Source organism: Buteo buteo, chromosome 2 (genome assembly GCF_964188355.1).
Source record: "Buteo buteo chromosome 2, bButBut1.hap1.1, whole genome shotgun sequence".
NCBI classification, from domain to species: Eukaryota; Metazoa; Chordata; class Aves; order Accipitriformes; family Accipitridae; genus Buteo; species Buteo buteo.
The window spans coordinates 27,937,492-27,955,465 of record NC_134172.1 but is presented as its reverse complement, the minus strand read 5'-3'; the positions used below and the strand labels follow the sequence as shown (position 1 = coordinate 27,955,465).

Sequence of the window (17,974 nt, the reverse complement as noted above, 5' to 3'; positions counted from 1 at the left end):
GGCAGGGACAGCTATGCTCGTACACATGCGACCACCAAGGTGCATCCCTTACTTCCCAAATCTATTACCATGCAAGAATGTAATAAACACTTCAGATCACATTGAAGCAAAAAATGTACTTGGCATCATTTTAATTAAAATAAACATTTTTACATAACCAGATTTTGTGAGGGAAGACAGACCTGCAAACTTCACGGGATGTAGCTGTGTACATGCAGTCCCACTCCACAAACCTAATGATGAGGCTTGATAAAGAAGCGTGTGTTATACTCGCCAAACAGAAGCCAGGAAAGAGACTGGAGCGCCTGCATGAAAGACAGTGTGCACAACACACTGCACCCGGAGGAACTCTGCTCACCCTGCAAAGACATTGTGGACATCTCCCTCGCCCTTTATAGCTCCTCTGCAAACATCCACAGGTTGATTAGTAAATACACTAATTATTAGTGTTTAGTATTACTAGACAATGGCAAGTCCTTTTCTTAAAAGGTTCACACAAGGGTGATATGGAGACATAGGCTCTTTGTCTGCAGAGCAAGTATCACTACATTACAATCTGATACAGACTTTGATCCAGAATTTACTGGAAAAGGTATATGGAAGTCCAAGAGTGCTACAGCATGTTTAGGGATCTCTTTATTTAAAAAGAGGGCTTTTCTTTTTCACTTGTTAAAAAAAACAAATCCAGCCTGGAATCTAAGGTCTAACTAGGCTTCTTCTGCTTTCAAAAAATCACTGCTCATTGTCTATTTTTCGTAGCAAATAATTTGTGTTTGTATTCAGGTGGTTAAACTTGGGCATTTAAATTCACAGATCGTCTATTCTAGCTCTCAGAAGTACTGAACACTGGTAACATTTCTCCAGGGGAATGTTTTTGCAGTGAAAAACAGCAGCTCTTGGAAAATGAAAATTTTCATGCAAATATATCGGTTGAAAAATATAATTTGAAAGTACTGACATGCAGAGTTTTAATTGTATACAAAGGAATTTTCAAATTTTTAGAAAGAATTTTACGAAGAACTGGGTTTTTTTACATGTAGAAATTCCTGGATTTCAGCTCTTGAGCCATATATGTGTGTTGACATTGTTACAACAGTAAGTGTAAACATGGTTTTTGTGAGTCAGGTAAAGAAAACACACCTTCCCCTCCCGATGCAAACTACTGAAAGGGTTTCTGTTAACAGCGTTGCTAAGTATTAAATATTTTGTAACACTTACTGAGTCTCTATGGCAGAAACTCAGACTTTCTTGTCATGCTGAGTGTTTTTCTGAACTTCAGAGACTTCAGTATAATAAATACTTGCTAGAAAGAAACATCTCTGTGAAGATTTGTGGAAACCAATTCCACAAGGTCTGTGTATCACTCAAGTGCTGTTTCAGCAGGACTAGCTCTTTTTTATACACATACTTTGTTAAAAATATAATTCATATTGATTTGTTTGTAGTGCAATATTCAGTTTGGGTCCACACATGAAATAACTGCTAAAATATCAATTTTAATAAAACACCTCTGTGCTTGCTAGAAATTCATTTATTTGGTAAAGTGATGCATTTTTTTTCACCAGAGAAATAAATAATATTATAGTTTATTTAAAAGGAAAACCTATATAGGAAGAGAGCCTGGTGCTCCCTTGTCAGAATCCCAACACCTCTGACACCTGATTTCACAAATGTTACTAAATACACAGTAAGTATTGCTCCTGCACCAAACAACTTTGTTCCAAGGCTGTGGGCCTAAATTCAGCTTTAATTTTGCATATACTTCCACAGTGAGGAGCCACATTCAATTACAGAACTTTAAACCTGTGGAAGTTATCTGTATATTTTCACTGGCACAGCCTGAAAAATGGGAATTATCTTTTCTATGCAAAACAAGTAAAAGCTACAGTCACCCTGTTACAGCATCTATCCAGATCTCAGTGTTGCCACAAGTTGTTTTGGTTCTTTGGTAATGTAGAACAGTCTCACAAGTCTTATGTTGTAAATCAGGCTGTACTATAGCTGAATAAGCTTTTTAGTTAATGTGCTAGCAAAGAATTTCCATTTTATTCACAAAAGGCTTCATCCTGAGACATGGTGAGTGCCACCTACATGGTTCCTTTTGACGTCTGTACCAAGGTGGGATCAGAACCTGCAGAGATCCATTCAAAACGGTAGATTTAACACTGTTTTTCTCATTCTGGTAACTTTGTTCTTGTTTGATCTTTGGTGGTTGAGTAATTAAGGACAGATTTAGGAACACAGGAGAAAACACAATTTTCTCCTCCTTTATTAACATAACAGAAGCATTGAATTAAACCTAAATGTTAATGGCATCCCACTGAAAGCTTTAAGAAATCAATAATGATCTTTGCTTTATTAGCACTTGGTCACTTCCATTTCTTTAAGAATATACATTGTGCAGCTATTCTGGGACTCTATATGGGCATTAGTTGGTATAACCTTGATACAGCTGTCATTAGATACTGAATTTTGGAAAAGTAACAACATCCCTGCATTATTAGTTGTTTCTCTTAAATCCTAAATGATAACCATGCTATTTACATACATATTATTAGGAGTTATAGTTTGGTTCAAACAAACCTTGACTTAAGCCATCCAGGCAGGACACTTGCTTAGTATCTAGATTTTCCACTGGATCTCCTCTAGAAACTTCTCCAAAAGATGTCTGCCTTTCAAAAATGTTGTTGTTATTGTTAACCTGGCTCCCATTTTGCTTCATTAGCCTGAAAACTTCTGCTTCCAAGTCTTGTATCTGAAAGAAATACAACACAGTGTTACCCATAACACACACACGTCTATTAGATACCGTTTTTTCCCAGAGTATCAGATAGAATTGCCTCATTCTTCAAATATGAGAGTAAATATTACTCACGCGGGCTTGTAAGCCTTGAACCTCTGCAAGGTGTGCTTTCTCCAAATCTTCTATCTTCTTTCTTTCAGCTTCCTGGCGTTTGATGAAGTCAAGTTCTCTTAGGGAAAAAAACATGTATTTGCTGTCATCAAAGCAATCAGATTCAAACAGAAAATGAAATGTGCTGATATATCTTAAGCTATGCATCAGAAAAAATCTGTCCTTAAATAATTTATTACTAACCTAGTAAGAAGTATGAAACTGCAATTAGGACAAAACCCTAAACAATTACTTAGTCTAAGTGAATATGATAGGTGAAGATATAAAAATGGTAAGAGGAATTTATCTGGAAAAAAAACCCCCTCAGTTGTTCTAATTGATAATCAAAACAGTTAAACTATTTTTTTCATAATCTGTATTTACAATGAAAACAACATTAGCTTAGTTTATGCTGTGTTCTGTTGTAGGAAATAGAGCAATATCTCTGTTTTATTGGAGTATGACTGCACTCCTTCACAGAAAGGACATCCAAAAGTTTCCAGGTACAAATCTAATTTTCTAGCAAGCTCTTAAGGAAGTCTGTTAGGCGATTTTAGGACTCTGAGATAATTAAAAACAACTGACTAGATCTTTTACTAATATAAAGCAGAATAACAACAGAAAGGCTATCCAAGCTCATTCTAGCTATTTTCCCTATTTCTTTTTATTTTGAAAATCTAAGATGTTAGTGATAGAAAGCACACTAGATGCCAGCTAGCTCTGGAACAGTCATGAAATTCCAAGATGGGTAATGACATTTTGACTATCTAAACCCCTTTTTAATGGGACAGGATATTTACTTCTGCACTCCCAGTTGTCACTTGACATTACTGTATGTTTTTGAGTTTTCTTCTTTAAATGAGTGTATTTCAGCAGAAAATGAAAAAGTTGCTGCAGAAAAAGAAATTTGGGGCAATGGAAGCTGTTATAGAAATGTAAGATGTTATTATTCCTGCTAGCCATCAGGGAGAGGGGACCACATGAAACAGAAGGGGCCAGGTAATCATCAGTTAGCTCAACTCAGCTCAAACATTCTTGGCATCTACGAGAAGAAGAAAAATAAAATGTAAAATGTAACAAAACAATTTTCTTCTTGATGTTACATTAGTACACAGCAGGAGTGAATCCAGCTGACACAATACCAATATAAATTGCTGCAAACCTTGCTAATCAAATGCTTTACTATGATTACTCTTGGTTGTTTGCAACCACATTGAGTTATCCAGTAATTCTGAAACATTCCAACTTGGAGTACTACAGACTAAGTCTTTATTTAGTTACAGCATTATTTTTCAACAATACTAAACTAATACTCGAATACTACTAACATTTTTCCATAATAAAGAGCTTGTGTTTTTCATGAAAAAAAAAGTGAAAAATAGTGTTTACCTTACAGGTGTTTAATAGTGGGTTTCATATTTCAAAATATATCACATATATGTTTCCTATCTGGCCACTAAGTCATTTGCTGAGCCTGGCGTAGCTGCTTACTTTTGCTGAAAATCCTTGATTAATTTCTTTGCCTTGTTATATTTCTTCTCCAGAGCCTGATACTGGCTTTGCGTCTCCTTGAGGTGCTCATTCACTGTGTGACACAGGGTTTGTGCCTCAATCCAATAACTCTCTAATTTCATCATCCTTTCCTTATTCTCCTCAATGTTCTGCTGGAGTTGGGTCTTCTCCAATTCCCACCTCACCTTCTCATTCTCAGCAGCCTGCAGCTGAACGAGAGTGGAGATGCAGTCAGTAAAAAGCTGCAAAGTGCAGCCTAATAGTTTAGGATTAATACAAACAACATGAACAGTGAAAATCAGTAAATTATTAGCTATAATAGTAATATGCTAGCAGTGAAAAGAGCATTCCAGGACAAAGAAAACAGGCTGATACGTACATTATTTTTCCTCATAAAACAAAGCAGAGCCTTTGCTCTGTGTTCCAGTGCAGCCTCTATGCTTCTCTGGCTTATACTAACACACTTTAAAAATGTCAACAGTGGAGTTTTCAGGCCAACTGCAGGGTTAATCATTCAGCACTGGGGATGCATTTTGCTCTATGCATGTGGCTCAGGTGTTACAAAATGTTCATCCACTTTCATAAAACGATGAAATCTCTTATTTGTTGGGGGGGAATCTGATTGCCAGGTTCTATATTTGATTTAAGAAGAATTTAGAAAATAGGAAAAAAAGCCAATTGCATCTAATCTAATGATCTGCTTTTTTACCCGTATTAGAAATTCTACTGAATTCTTACAATGTCTGTTTTCATGTCATAATCTTGCTTAATCTAGAAAGCCAAACATAATTCAAAATTTAACATCAGGTCATAACCTAGAATCTTTTTCATTTAAGCAAGCACAGAGTTTTGCATCCAATACTGAAACTGTGCCAGAACTATTACAAGGGCAAAGAGAACCTGTTAGAAATATATTAGTCTTGTTTGCTTTAAACTTGCCTACCAAGTTGTAAATAGGTAATATGAAAAGGAAAATATGCCCTTCTTGTTGAAGATTTCAGGTGCTAATTCTGCCAAACATATCAGCACTGCTTAACTCTATGACCAGTGCAGTTCCACTGCTAGTTCCACTATTTGGCACCAATGAAGCCCAATGACTTCTTCCAAGTGACCTCAAAGAAGCCTGAATTTTACTGCTGAGTTTATAATAAACATTAGCTCCTTTGTTAGGTTTTTTGTTAGATTTTTTTTTGTGTTAGGCTTCTCACTTCCCAGCTGAAGCTAGCTGCAGGTTTCAATGTTTGGTGCTGGATAAGGGTAGGGTTGTTCAGCAGCTGGTATATTTTAGCTACTAGGATCTACAGAAAACAAAAAATGCCTTAACATCTCTGTTTACTTATCAAGACTGTCTGATTTGCTCTAGGCAGTTCTGCTAGCATCATGGATGATACACACACAAAGAAAATAAGTTGTTTGCAGTTTTATTCGTAATATACCTAAACTAGCCACATTTTCTTTGGCTCTACTGAAAACACTAGGTAAAGAAGTCCAACACAAAAAGGCACATTAACCCTAATCTTGCAAATGGATTTGCAGAGATGAATGTTTACACCCACGCATCACTGCCATCAAGTCAATGGGGCTTGGCACATTCCCAAGAGATTGACTGTGTGGCTCCGATTGCTAGATTAGAACTGGAAAGCAGAGGAAGAAAAGATTTCTGACTTTCTGAACTGAAATAGTACATCAGAAATTGTCCTTACAGAACATAGTTCCACTGTGACTTTCTTTTTAAAAGTAATTTGTGCAGATTTGATAAACGGTATGCAAAATACATGGTGAATGCAAATGTTGCTAGAAAGAAATAATAATCTAAAATGTTTTTCTGAAGTACAATTTTCTTTCTCTTCTTTTTATTTCCTTTATAAAGTACTCAAACTCAAAAAGAAGGATGTCATTATTAAAACCTAATATTACTCAACAACTGAATTATCACTTGACTTCCCATAAAGGTTATCCTAGTACAAAAAATACAGTTCCTTTTTATTGCTATAGCAATAAATAACCAAGATGTTTTCTGTTAAACTGGTAAGCTTTTCCCTTTCTAGAGTATCTTTTAAAGAGAACTGCAACAATATGAAACAGCACTTTTTCTTCTGTATATAAAAATTAATTTCTAATAAATACCTTTAAAAAATTAGGTTTTTTTAAAATGTCAAAAAAAAGGAAATTAGCATAAACAGGATACTTTAACATCACTGTTAAATAAAAAACCTACTAACTGAGACTTGAATATTCAATCCAAATATAATTTAAAAACCTGAGAAAATGCATTAGAATTGTAAAACCAGAAATCTGCCATTTAGTCATTATGATACCCCTTAAAATGTATGTTTAATTGAAGCTATACAAGTTGGCAGTTTCTCTTAATAGCAGCACTTAAGATTTTACTTGAAACTTTGAGTAGAGAATATACCCCAAGACAAGATTTAGCTGAGCTACCGTGCTTCTTAATCAGCCTTTAATAAGGATGTTGACTTCTCCACCCACATAAAGATACATGTCTTAAGATCTGATTTTGCACGAGAGGAAAAAACCAGCATGTATTAACCGTATATTGATTCTTACCTTCGTCTTCAGCTTCTGAATTTCAGCTTCTGTAACTGCATGTTTGATTTGCAACTAAAATTGAAAATATAAAATAAACAAGTGAAGTCACAGAGTACTCCAGGATTTTTAAAGCCTGTGCTGCAAGTTGAATACCTTATTACACAGCAGAAGGCCTTGAAGAGTGCTGCAGTGCAGTAGATTGTAAATTAAAATGTCTAGCTTGCAAAATGACTCAGTATGTGCAACCTAATTAAAGATAGGATGCGGTCTAACCACTCATAATTTCAAATCAGAACATCCAATCTGTTTAGCAAAACCAAATGTCTTATGCTTAAAAAAAAAATAGATGTTATCCTACTGGGCTTTGCTCTCCTCTGATGTGAACATGAAATACGTCCCAGTGCTGTCAGAAAGTCCCACTGCATTGATTAAAGCAGGCACGTTACAAAAAAGCAAATATGGAAATAAGTGATTTAACAACTCAAGAAGTCTTGAGGGAAGATTCCACACATTTATTTCATGCAAGAAAAAAGGTAAACTGATGCTATCCTTCTCCAGCATTAGCTGGAGTTATTCTGCTCAAGGTAGCTAATCTCAGTTGAGAGCAGTTACAGAGGCAAACTGTAAAAAATAGTAAATGGCATTCAAGCACACAAAATGATTGCACGTAGATTAACAGCCCAGGCAGTGTGCTAAAGGTTGTAGTTACATTACCAAGCAGCATGCCACAGTAAGAGTGGATCAGTACAGTGAAAGGGTTGGTGCTGAGGACCTGGCATCCACCTGCACACTTTCCGGCGGGATTTCTCTTGGACTAACCTACATTAGTGTGATCCTGTGGACTGAATACTCATTAGCTCTTTGAGTGTATTACATAACGTCCTGAAACAGCTTTAGTTTCAACCCAAAGGTCTGCTATTCACAGGCTCCAAGAACACCTTGAAGTACGAGCTGAACCACAGCTTCAACAGCATAACCCTAATCCAAATGGAAACGATCATGCACATGCACCCGATACTGGTCTGCACCCGAATCCCTGCTGCTTTATTATTTAAAGCAGGCAGCACAGACGCACTTCTGACAGGCCCCAAAACCTTAAATCTAAAGCACTGTTTAATCTGCACCAGTGACTTGTGTGTGTTGGGTTGAGGGCAAGGGCAAAACCTGAGTTACAGCCTGAGCTGGCACTGCAGTGGAGACAAAGCCTTCGTCCATTATACATGAATACCAGGAATAGTTACGGAAAAACATGTTTTACATGGGGGTTAATTCTCTTACAAGACTGACAGGAGCCTTTGGGAATAGTTTATGTTGAGCTAATGGAGTACGTGAGGGAGTTGTACTGAACCAGAAATTATCATCTCTGGTGAAGCGATGGCTACATTCTTGAAGACCAAGCTGTTAGTAAAAATTGTACAAATAATTCAAAAGAGAAGGTCCTCTGGAGGAGAGTAGTAGTTTTCAAAATAACAGGAGCTACCACAGAGCTGATCGGTAAAAGTACCTTTGAGAAAGGCCAGGCTACTTTTGAAATTCCCCTTTCATGGGACCTCTTGAACGTACTTCTTGTGGCAGCATAGGAAATGCACACTCTCAGATGCAGTTTGGTTTGCAAATCAGCCTTAACTATCTAGTGAATAAACCTCATCCTTTCTGGTGGAGAGTTACTGCATTTATGCTGGAAGGAATACAGGAGGTACTGATGCAACCAGTCCCACCTGAGGAACAGTTTAGGAATCTTCTTTCCCCTGCTCCTTTCTTGGTCACTGTCTACAGAGGAGACTGTAAGCCCTTCTTGTCTCCAGGATCATCTGTTACTTACACTCACTTTTTGACTTTGCACTGAAAAGTGTAACGAATCTTCAAGTGCTCACTGAAAACAGATACAAGCCTACATATCAAATGATATCAGTCACTGACTATAACAGCTTGCAGAAACACCTAAAATGTGGAGGCACACCAGGCGCACAAGCAGATGGAAGATGCACGGGGCCAGACCGAACCTGCCCCGAGCACACAGCTAACCGGCGGATCACACGGGGGTCCTGAGAAGTGCCACATGAGAGCAGGGCTACTGGTCCAGGATGGAGAGACACCAGTGCAGCTGGGAACGGGGCACTCGGCAGCCCTGGAACTGGTTGGTGTTAACGGTAAGAAGTGGCCAGTGGTGCTACCCCACCCAGTAGACCAGGAAGCCAAGAAGGATATATACCTTTTTGTAACTCTACATAGTAGAGGAAACTAAGGAGATACTTTAATTAGCATTTGCAAGAGGTTACTTGCAATTTCTGAGCTCACTCAATCCAACCTCTGATCTGCAACTTTCAGAGACTGAGAACTGTTTTTTCTCATAATTTCATTTCTTTTAGTAGTGAAATATTACAGAAGAACCATCTCAAAATGTTATGGTTTTTATAAAGTGCCCGGGCCTTTGCTTAGATCTGCTACCTCATTGTTCTGGAGGGAGATGAACTCAGGGGAAGGGTGGATGAGCTAGACTTTGCGCTTTGCAGAGTTAATAATGAAATCAAAAAGCCATGACTCAAAGCCTTAGGCTACCTGCTTACAGTCCATTCCCATCTCTTCTAAAACCTCATAAAGCCATACGCAGCACTTAAACAGCTTATTATTACATACAAATAAACTCCAAATTGTTGCATAAATGACAATCTGCTCAGGTACAGATGGTTTTAACAGTTATTTTTATATTCTCTGTTATTAAGTTAAAAAAATGAATACTGAGCACCCAGTCAGATCATTGAATCAGTATATGGTACAGCAGATCCCACTGAGGCAGAAGAAAAAAGACACTTTCCTGCCGAACAGACAAATGTGTAGCTGGACATCTACTTTTTCCTTTTTTTAAAGAACTAATTATGCTTGCAGAATAGATGAGAAATACTAACACATTTATAGGTTAGACTGAACAGGCAAGGTCAACTATTTGGCAAGCAAACCTGGACTCCATAGTTTAAAATTTCTAAGCAAATTTACTAATAGAGGACCAGAAATACCTTATTCCATGTCCCATATAATGCCAGACAAATTCTTGGCAGATACTGTTTTGTATTTTTGTGTTATCTAAGTCAATATAAAACTGTGAAGGCTTAATTTTAACAAAGACATTTTGAATAAGTTTTGGCATATTTCCTTTTCAAAGTTGTCTTGAAAAGCTGATTAATTTTCTTCAAAACAATAAAAATTTTATAAAAAATAAGATCTATAGAGAAAATGAATGTCATTCATCTAAGACTGCAAAAGGTAGAATGGGATGAAGAGCTAGCAAATGTTAAAATATCCACAGTACATTTGGAAAGACAGTACCCAATGGACTCTAATAATCTGCATGACAATTTTTATATAATCATGATATATTTTTTGCATATAATAATAATAATCCATTTTACATATATTTCATTAAGACATGAAATATAATACCTAATTCTTACATAAGATGTCCCTCCTCCCTACAGATCTTGTCTCTCTTCAATCATCACAGCTAAAATAAAGCTTCTAGCTCTTTCTTTCAAAGCAGTTAAGGAAAATCAGTCCCTTTTTTTCCTGTTTTAAAGCCAGGAAAACAAGACTTGCAGAAGTACAGTGATTTGCCCAGGAATGCTCACTTCTCTCCTGACTTTAATTCCAAAAGCAAGGCATTTGAAGTAAGAGCGCTCTCAAAGTATGTGAGCACATTTTTCATTGCAAAGACTGAATTCAACTAATTAGGTCAAACTATTATGCTTAAAGATTATGTCCAACCCACTTGTTTAATACTTTCATTAATCTCTGGAGTAAGAACAAGAAAGAACAGTTATTCTTTAAATACAATTCCAGATAACACTGTGTGGGCTTGTGCAGCATGATCGTGAACAAGTCCTCTAGTGTTGAAAGAATTCAGGGCAAATACCAAGAAAAATACATGTACTCACTCTGTTGCAGCCAACAAAATGCAGCTGTGTATTGTTAAATACAATCAGTGAAACAAAAGTGGCATGCTCGTAACAGCGGTAACTGTGTGGCTTAGTGAAAAAGAGTCCACTCTTATGCAGGAGCATTTAATGTTTTCTTCTCACACTCCTATCTGCACTTAAACTGGAGTATCCCAAAGTCCCTTCATCTGATCTCCACACCAGCGTTTTGAGGCCATTACATCAGACAGGTTTGCAAATAGCTTCAAATCAGTTTGGACACGCTCAAGTATGGCAGTAGCCCAAGTTGATAGAAACTATATTCAAGCACAGTTTTACAGGGATTTTATTCAAAGGTGAGTGTCTTGCCCATCACTGCATCTGTGGTTTGCATAGCCTTGGTACACTGGCACAATCAGCATGTTAGCATCTTCCCACCGCTTTGCGAAAGTATCACTATGTATGATGCAAAGTATTAGAACATGAAGTAAACTGTTTGGCTAATTTGCATGAGAGACTGGAACTTGAAATATGGAGTGAGAAAATTATCATTTAACTAAGGTAAAAAAATTTCAGGAAACAACAATGAATAACAGTAGGTATCCAAAGGCTGAAAAGGGTATCAGCAGAAAAGGGAAAGACTGGTTGCTCATTGGCTTACTCCATTCCATACATTACTCTCACTAGAGAATAGTAACAACATATATTTATAGTAGATAAAATATCTGGTTTAAGTAGAGGGAAGGGGAAGGGGAGAGGAGAGGGGAAGAAGAATAAAAAGTGAGCCTCTGTATTTTAAAACTCCCTTCTGGGCCCAGCTTCTGTTGCTCAAATCTCCTATGAGGTTCTGGCTACTTTCACCCCTTCCATCTTCCTGTCTTTAAAAAGAGAAATGTTCTTTATTGTTGTCACTCAGCCCATTACTGTGGGCTTAGACAAATCCAATTGTTTCATGTCTTTATTTGCATCAGAATTCAGAAAAGCTCAGAAATAAACCACATCAAAACCACAGCCTAAAGTACAGAAGAAATGTTTCTCAGTACTTTGGTATGTTAAGTTATATGAATTCAAGGACCGCAATGAACACCACTGATTCAAGCCCCAGTTAGTACCAACGGATGCTATACAAACTCTGTAACCACAGAGTTTGGGAAAACACCAGCTTGAAATAGGCCTGTTTCCCCAATACAGCATCCTCCTAAACACATGGCCAAACATATGACACTGCTGCACATTGATGAGTTGCTGCGTAATGATATAGGATGAGCTCCACATGTCCCTTTTCACTGAAATTCAGCATTTGCTGTTTGGCTTTCCTGATCACTTTTGATTGGAATTTTACAAAAAAAAAAAAAAAAAAAAAGGCAGCAATCTGCTAGTAATGAATTAACTTGCACTTTGTCTTCCTGGTCAAAAAATGCAAACTAAGTGCTGAGGCAGAATAACTTCTGTGCTGAAAACTTAAATTATAAATTACCCTCCATCGATGCAACAGTCACCTGAAAGCTGATGCTAAAACCAAAGAACAGTTCCACTTTTAAGCAGAGCTTTTTGAGCCATTCAAAAGTACCAAGTATACAAAGAGCTAGAAATCAGCTATAGTTTTCAAGAGAAAAAACAAGCACTGAGCAATGAGATAACTAGAAATCTAATTCCAGTGAGGTATTTCAGGAATATTTTCTCATCTATAACTTACCTCTTTGAATTTATGAGCAAGCTTGCTGGTGTCCACATCACTGGGGGAGAACATGTCATCATTTTCAGGAAGATCAAACACTTCAATAGCCATGTCACCTCCTGGAAGGACAGGTCCCATGTCTTCATCTTCTTCATCTGTAGCATATTCCCCTGTCTTAATTTTATAGCATTTAAGAAATTCCTGTTATCCTCTTATTAGGCAGAGACTGTTCAAAGAGTAATTAAGCTACTGTGCAAACCCAGCATACTGCATACAAAAAAGTTTATCTTCTTCTTTAGCTATAATCCCAGTACTTATGAATTCTAACAGATAAAATACACCTCCACATTAGTATTTCAGAACATTAAGAGAGAGGAGAAAACAGTGTCTTAAGCACTAAGAATTTAGTGCTTAAGCATTACTGGCTCTATATTTCAATCGTTTTCATCCTTTTCCAGCTGAAGCCTCTTTTCCAAAGGAAGATCTCTCCAAATTTATCTCAGATTTAACAAGGAATCTTTTCCAAACAGAAATAAAAGCAGAATAGGACCGACAGGATCTTGATTAGTCTTTTGTAAGCCATCTGGAGGAAGTAATTCTCCAGTGATATTCCATGTTGAATTTGAAAATCCATTGGTTTTTCCTTATAAACAAATTAACAATAGAAAAGTCACACTCACACAGAAAGATAACAGCAGGAAAAAGAAACTGAGTGAGTGTCATGGGCAAGTTCAGAGACTGAAGTCCAAGTTTACTGAATTTTCACCCTGAATAAGGAGTTGCTTCTAGCTAGCTTTAAACAGAATATGCATGTGTTTCTTGGGCTTGTAAACCATGAGATGTGAACAATTTGCTGACAAAACAGAGTTTTAAAAAATCATAAGCTACAATCAGTATCTCAAGATTAAATAAACAATAATATTGAAAAGAAAAAGCTTGCAATATTAAACCCCAAACTGCCTAGACAATCTTTTGCACATACACCTGTGCTCATCTCTCCCCACACGCTTCACTTCAGTAGGGCTCTCTCTGGAAGCCTGAGTACATTGTGTATAGATCACAAATAGCCTGCGGGCTATGCAAATGACTATGCAAACATATTATAAAGCAAACAACTTCCCTTGGGGCCACATCTGGATTTATAAAGCTTGGGACTCAATAAATACATGGAAAAGGAAGGGCGGGGGAAGGGGTGCAGTCCTTCTCATATTTATGTAATAAATATGTAATAACACCAAAATTTTGACGGAACTATTCAAGTTTTTTTTCATGAGCTTTCAGTTCCTGAAATGAAGGCACAGAACTATATTCCCAGTAGTGCTAGGATTATCTATTAGTGTCATTTTTTGTCAAAAGAACTTTTAAAAACAAAAGGTAACAACTCAGATGTCCAAACAACAGTTTGAATCTCAGCCTCCTACCTTAATTTAGTTTCCCAGCTGTTGTTTAGGCTTATGTAAATCTCAATTAAAAAGCAGTGCATGGAAGCATGTTAAGTTTAGGTGCACAAGTACACAGAGAGCAGAAAAGATGTATGTATGCGTCCAACAACAGGGCGATCTATTTGCAATAATACATCACCATTTCTTGGATAAATAGCACACACAATCATAGAACTGTTTGGATTGGAAGGGACCTTTAAAGATCATAAAAAATCTATATTCTCCTTTTTTAAAACCACTAAAGTTTTAAGAAACAAAGCAAGCCAAAACACACAGAAAGCACAGAGTGATTTGGTAAAATCTTCTGATGTTAAAAGAACTATCAAAAAGAAGGTAAGTCACCAACATGCACAACCCATCCTATCCATACTTGAAATGTCAATGTTAATGTGAGCCACTTCTTTGGAGAGCTCTCTCTGTCTCTATAGTTACATATTCTCCAATGAAATAAACAGTAACCATTATTTTACATACTTTATATGTACTAAGAGTAAGAATCTCAGCAGTCCTCAACAAAAGAAGTTAACAGCTGGTTTTGCTTCTTTTTTCCTTATTTAAAACAGAAGCAAAGAACACACAATCCATCTCATTGGAGTTTTCAGGCATGTTAGCATTACAGCTAAACAGAACAACACCTGAAATTAAATTTATCATTCTGTATGTCTAGATCTCACACAAAATCTTCTGTTACACTACATTTGTAGTAACTTCAGCTTCTGTTTTAATTCCCACGGCTATGTGCAGTTACTGTCTAAAGAGAAAATTAGGCTGCTAAGTCTCCTGGCTTTTTCCAGGAGGATGTAACACCACCTTCACACACCATCAGGGTGGCGATAAGTGGAACAACTAACTTGAAAATCCCAGCAAGATTTCAATGAAATTAATTATTGTGGGGACAATCTACTAACACAATCCATGTACTGTCAATTTTGCAGTCATTATTCCTGATACACAACTGTCATTTTTATATGAAAAAAAATCCTAGCAGGTCCATCAGCAGTGGCAAGGAAATCTCTGAAGCATGCAAAGAGGAGGCAGAAACAGGATCATTAACTAGCAAACTCATGCCCACTTTATGTAAAATAACAGATCTGGTTCAGCTACATGTGCATTTTAAAGGAATACATTAAGTTAATGCAAAATCCTAATTATATATACCAGTTTTGGTAAAAGAACAAAATGGATGAGTTTAGTTAAAACTGATTCCTCCAAAGACTTAAATTAAAAATAAGTGCTTCATACGAAAAGAAAAACAAACACATATGAAGGACTAAGTTATACTAGGGAAAAATTCAAGAGCAGGCAATATTGTACTGGTCTCAGGAGCCAGAGTGTTTGAAGAGGGACATCAGGCAGTTTAAAATAAACAAAAATGGAAAATCTTGCTTCAAATTGTACATAATGAGTGTGGATGGGCACAGTAATTTTTGCTTCAATTAATGCAAAAAGTAGTCATCAAAGCAAAGCACTGCAGCTTGCTCAGCTAAACAAGACAGCAGGATGACACAAACATTATAGACCACAGCCATATATGGGACTTTTGCTTTCGTCTTCAAAAGACAAGGATCCGATTTTATGATCACATGAAACACAAATTACAGGTTCAAAAGAACGGATATGTGCTTTAAGGAAATATATGTCATAAACTACATGAAACATACTTTCCCTGAAAAAAGTTATCTCTGCTGACTTCTGTTTCACATGAAACTACCAGAAGGTTGTTCAGATCCTGCGCCAGTAAGCTAGAATGGGAAATTCAGTGTTTTACAGGAAGCAGCAAGGCACAGACAAAAGTTATTTTACTTCAAAATAACAAAGCTTTTAAGGTAACAGTTGTTGCTGTAGCTGCCTGACGTTTCTTGCCATACATTTTGTTTTCTTAGCTGACAAGAACAATAACATTTATTTACTCTATCGTCAATGAAAACTTACATGCTCTTGAATGAAAAACTTGGACTCTTCAGTCTGTATTGGTGAGCAAACTTCATCCATGCAAAAGACCTATTTCTCATTTCAGTAGCATATAGGGCTTAAGCTTATCCCATCCACAGCAATAGCTGCTGCTATTAGCCATTCAATTTTGCTATAAGCTATCACAGCTAATAGCATGAAATTATCTTTATAAACATGAACTTCAATTTCCCACTTTAAAAGGGAAAATGTGTTACTCACATTGTTTAACTGCCTTGTACATTCTTGAAATAGGCCTAACACTCCCAAGCAGAAAGAAGGAGCAGCAGCACCAGCCAGGATAATGCAGACAGCCCTTACCCAAATCACCATAACACAGGCTGCATCAAGCTAAATCTTTTGTTTCTGCTGAAACTCTCCCACAATCAGGGAACACTTTGTGAAGAACTATAAAAATAACTCAAGCTCACCTCCTCATTTGATTTTTTGGATGGCTTATACTTAAAAGCAAAGAAAAATATAATGGTACACTATCAATCATCTCTTTTACAGGAGTGCTTCATATTAATGATGTTGAAAAAAACGTACTCTCTGAAAGATCTTATTTAATGAATGTATTCTTTGGGTGTTAGACACTGAAGCACATTGCAACATTTTTCTTTTCGTGTGTGTCAAGATTTTCTTCAATGGTTCTAATGTTGCTTTGCTCTCAAAAAGTCCTGATAAATGAGAATTAAAAATGAAAAAATATTCAAATTACTATTAGTGATATTAAAATACATCACTTGCATAAAACTATTTGTGCACGGCCACAGAGGAAACAGAATTCTGCAATATGTTATTGATTTCACATCCTGCATCACCATTCCCCCGCCTTCAGGGGAACAGGTCATGTGCTTTACGTGACTTTCGCCTTTCACTGTAGAATACGAAGAAGATAATACAATGTTTGAATCAAAATTCCATGAAATGGCAGAATTTGACTAAAATGTGCACAGAACACTGTGTTAACACAGGGCAGTCAAAAGGTTTCAGTCAAGGATACAGACTCAGGTCATACTTAACACACTAAGAAGGAAATAAAGACCGCCTACTTCAAAGCCTTGTTTTGTTTTCTGACAGGATACAACAAACTAAAAGGATGTCAGATTTTAGGAAGCTAGAGGAACTGGTGATGGGTAAACCCTGCAGCAGGCTATCTACAGTCAGCACCTGAACAACATACCCTCCCAGCTTTATTGTAGTTAGCACAGGCTCATTGGGACATGCCAACACTGCCTATCTGCTTGGCTGACGGGAGCTTAACAACATATTGTGAGCTGTTGCACGTTTATCCTGTTTGTCTTTGCATGGACCCCATTGTGGGCATCCTTTTTCTTTTACTGCTCATCAGTTCTGCACAAGGTTTTTGTGTTTCCATGCAGAGACTTAAATGAAGGAGCGCCTGAAAGCATCCTGCAACTCTGTGACGACCTGCAGCCCATGATAACAGCAGATTCTGAAGTGCAGGGATGCAGGGCATTTATATAGTACATGATGTTTCTTTCAGGATTAGTAGTAGTAAATGATGTATCTTTTGGAAACACTATGTGTACTAGTGTGAATCTTTTGGAAACACTATGTGTACTAGTGTGAACCTTCCCCAACAAATAACTGTCATGTAACGTTCCTGCAAGGCAATGGAATGAGAAGTTACAGCAGGCTAACAATTGTCTCTCTAATTTACCACCCGACTCACGGCCAGCGCTCACTGGCTGGCAGAAGTCAAAATTGTCTCAATAATGCTGCTACTTTAAAGAACTCAGATCCTTCTAAAATAGCTAGATGCTGCTTGGGCTATGATGAAGACTGTCCTAAGTTTCAAAACAGAGGAAATCCAGCCAGCTGGTGGCACAGCAAAATAAAACACCAGGACCTGCACATGCCTGGCACATGTTCTCTTCCTGTGATTTGACCAGCTCTACCAAACCCAGTCATGTGCAGTGACTCCAGGACTCAAACACAGATCACTGATTTCCTGCTCCGGAAAGCTGATATGTTATCACTGTCTTTGTGGTAAGTCTCTGAGGCTCAAAATTTG

General features: G+C 37.2%; 1 protein-coding gene across 3 annotated transcripts in view; it reads right to left on the bottom strand.

The window, feature by feature from the left end:
• PPP1R9A (protein phosphatase 1 regulatory subunit 9A) overlaps positions 1–17,974 on the bottom strand; it is a 145,532-nt gene that overhangs the window by 22,613 nt on the left and 104,945 nt on the right. For all 3 annotated transcript variants that reach the window (XM_075049523.1, XM_075049515.1, XM_075049532.1), the window contains exons 7-11: positions 12,560–12,715; positions 6,974–7,027; positions 4,385–4,614; positions 2,876–2,972; positions 2,584–2,755 (exon numbers count right to left, since the gene is read on the bottom strand). In XM_075049523.1, coding sequence (XP_074905624.1) covers positions 2,584–2,755; positions 2,876–2,972; positions 4,385–4,614; positions 6,974–7,027; positions 12,560–12,715 — 709 coding nt within the window. The remainder of the gene's footprint in view (positions 1–2,583; positions 2,756–2,875; positions 2,973–4,384; positions 4,615–6,973; positions 7,028–12,559; positions 12,716–17,974) is intronic.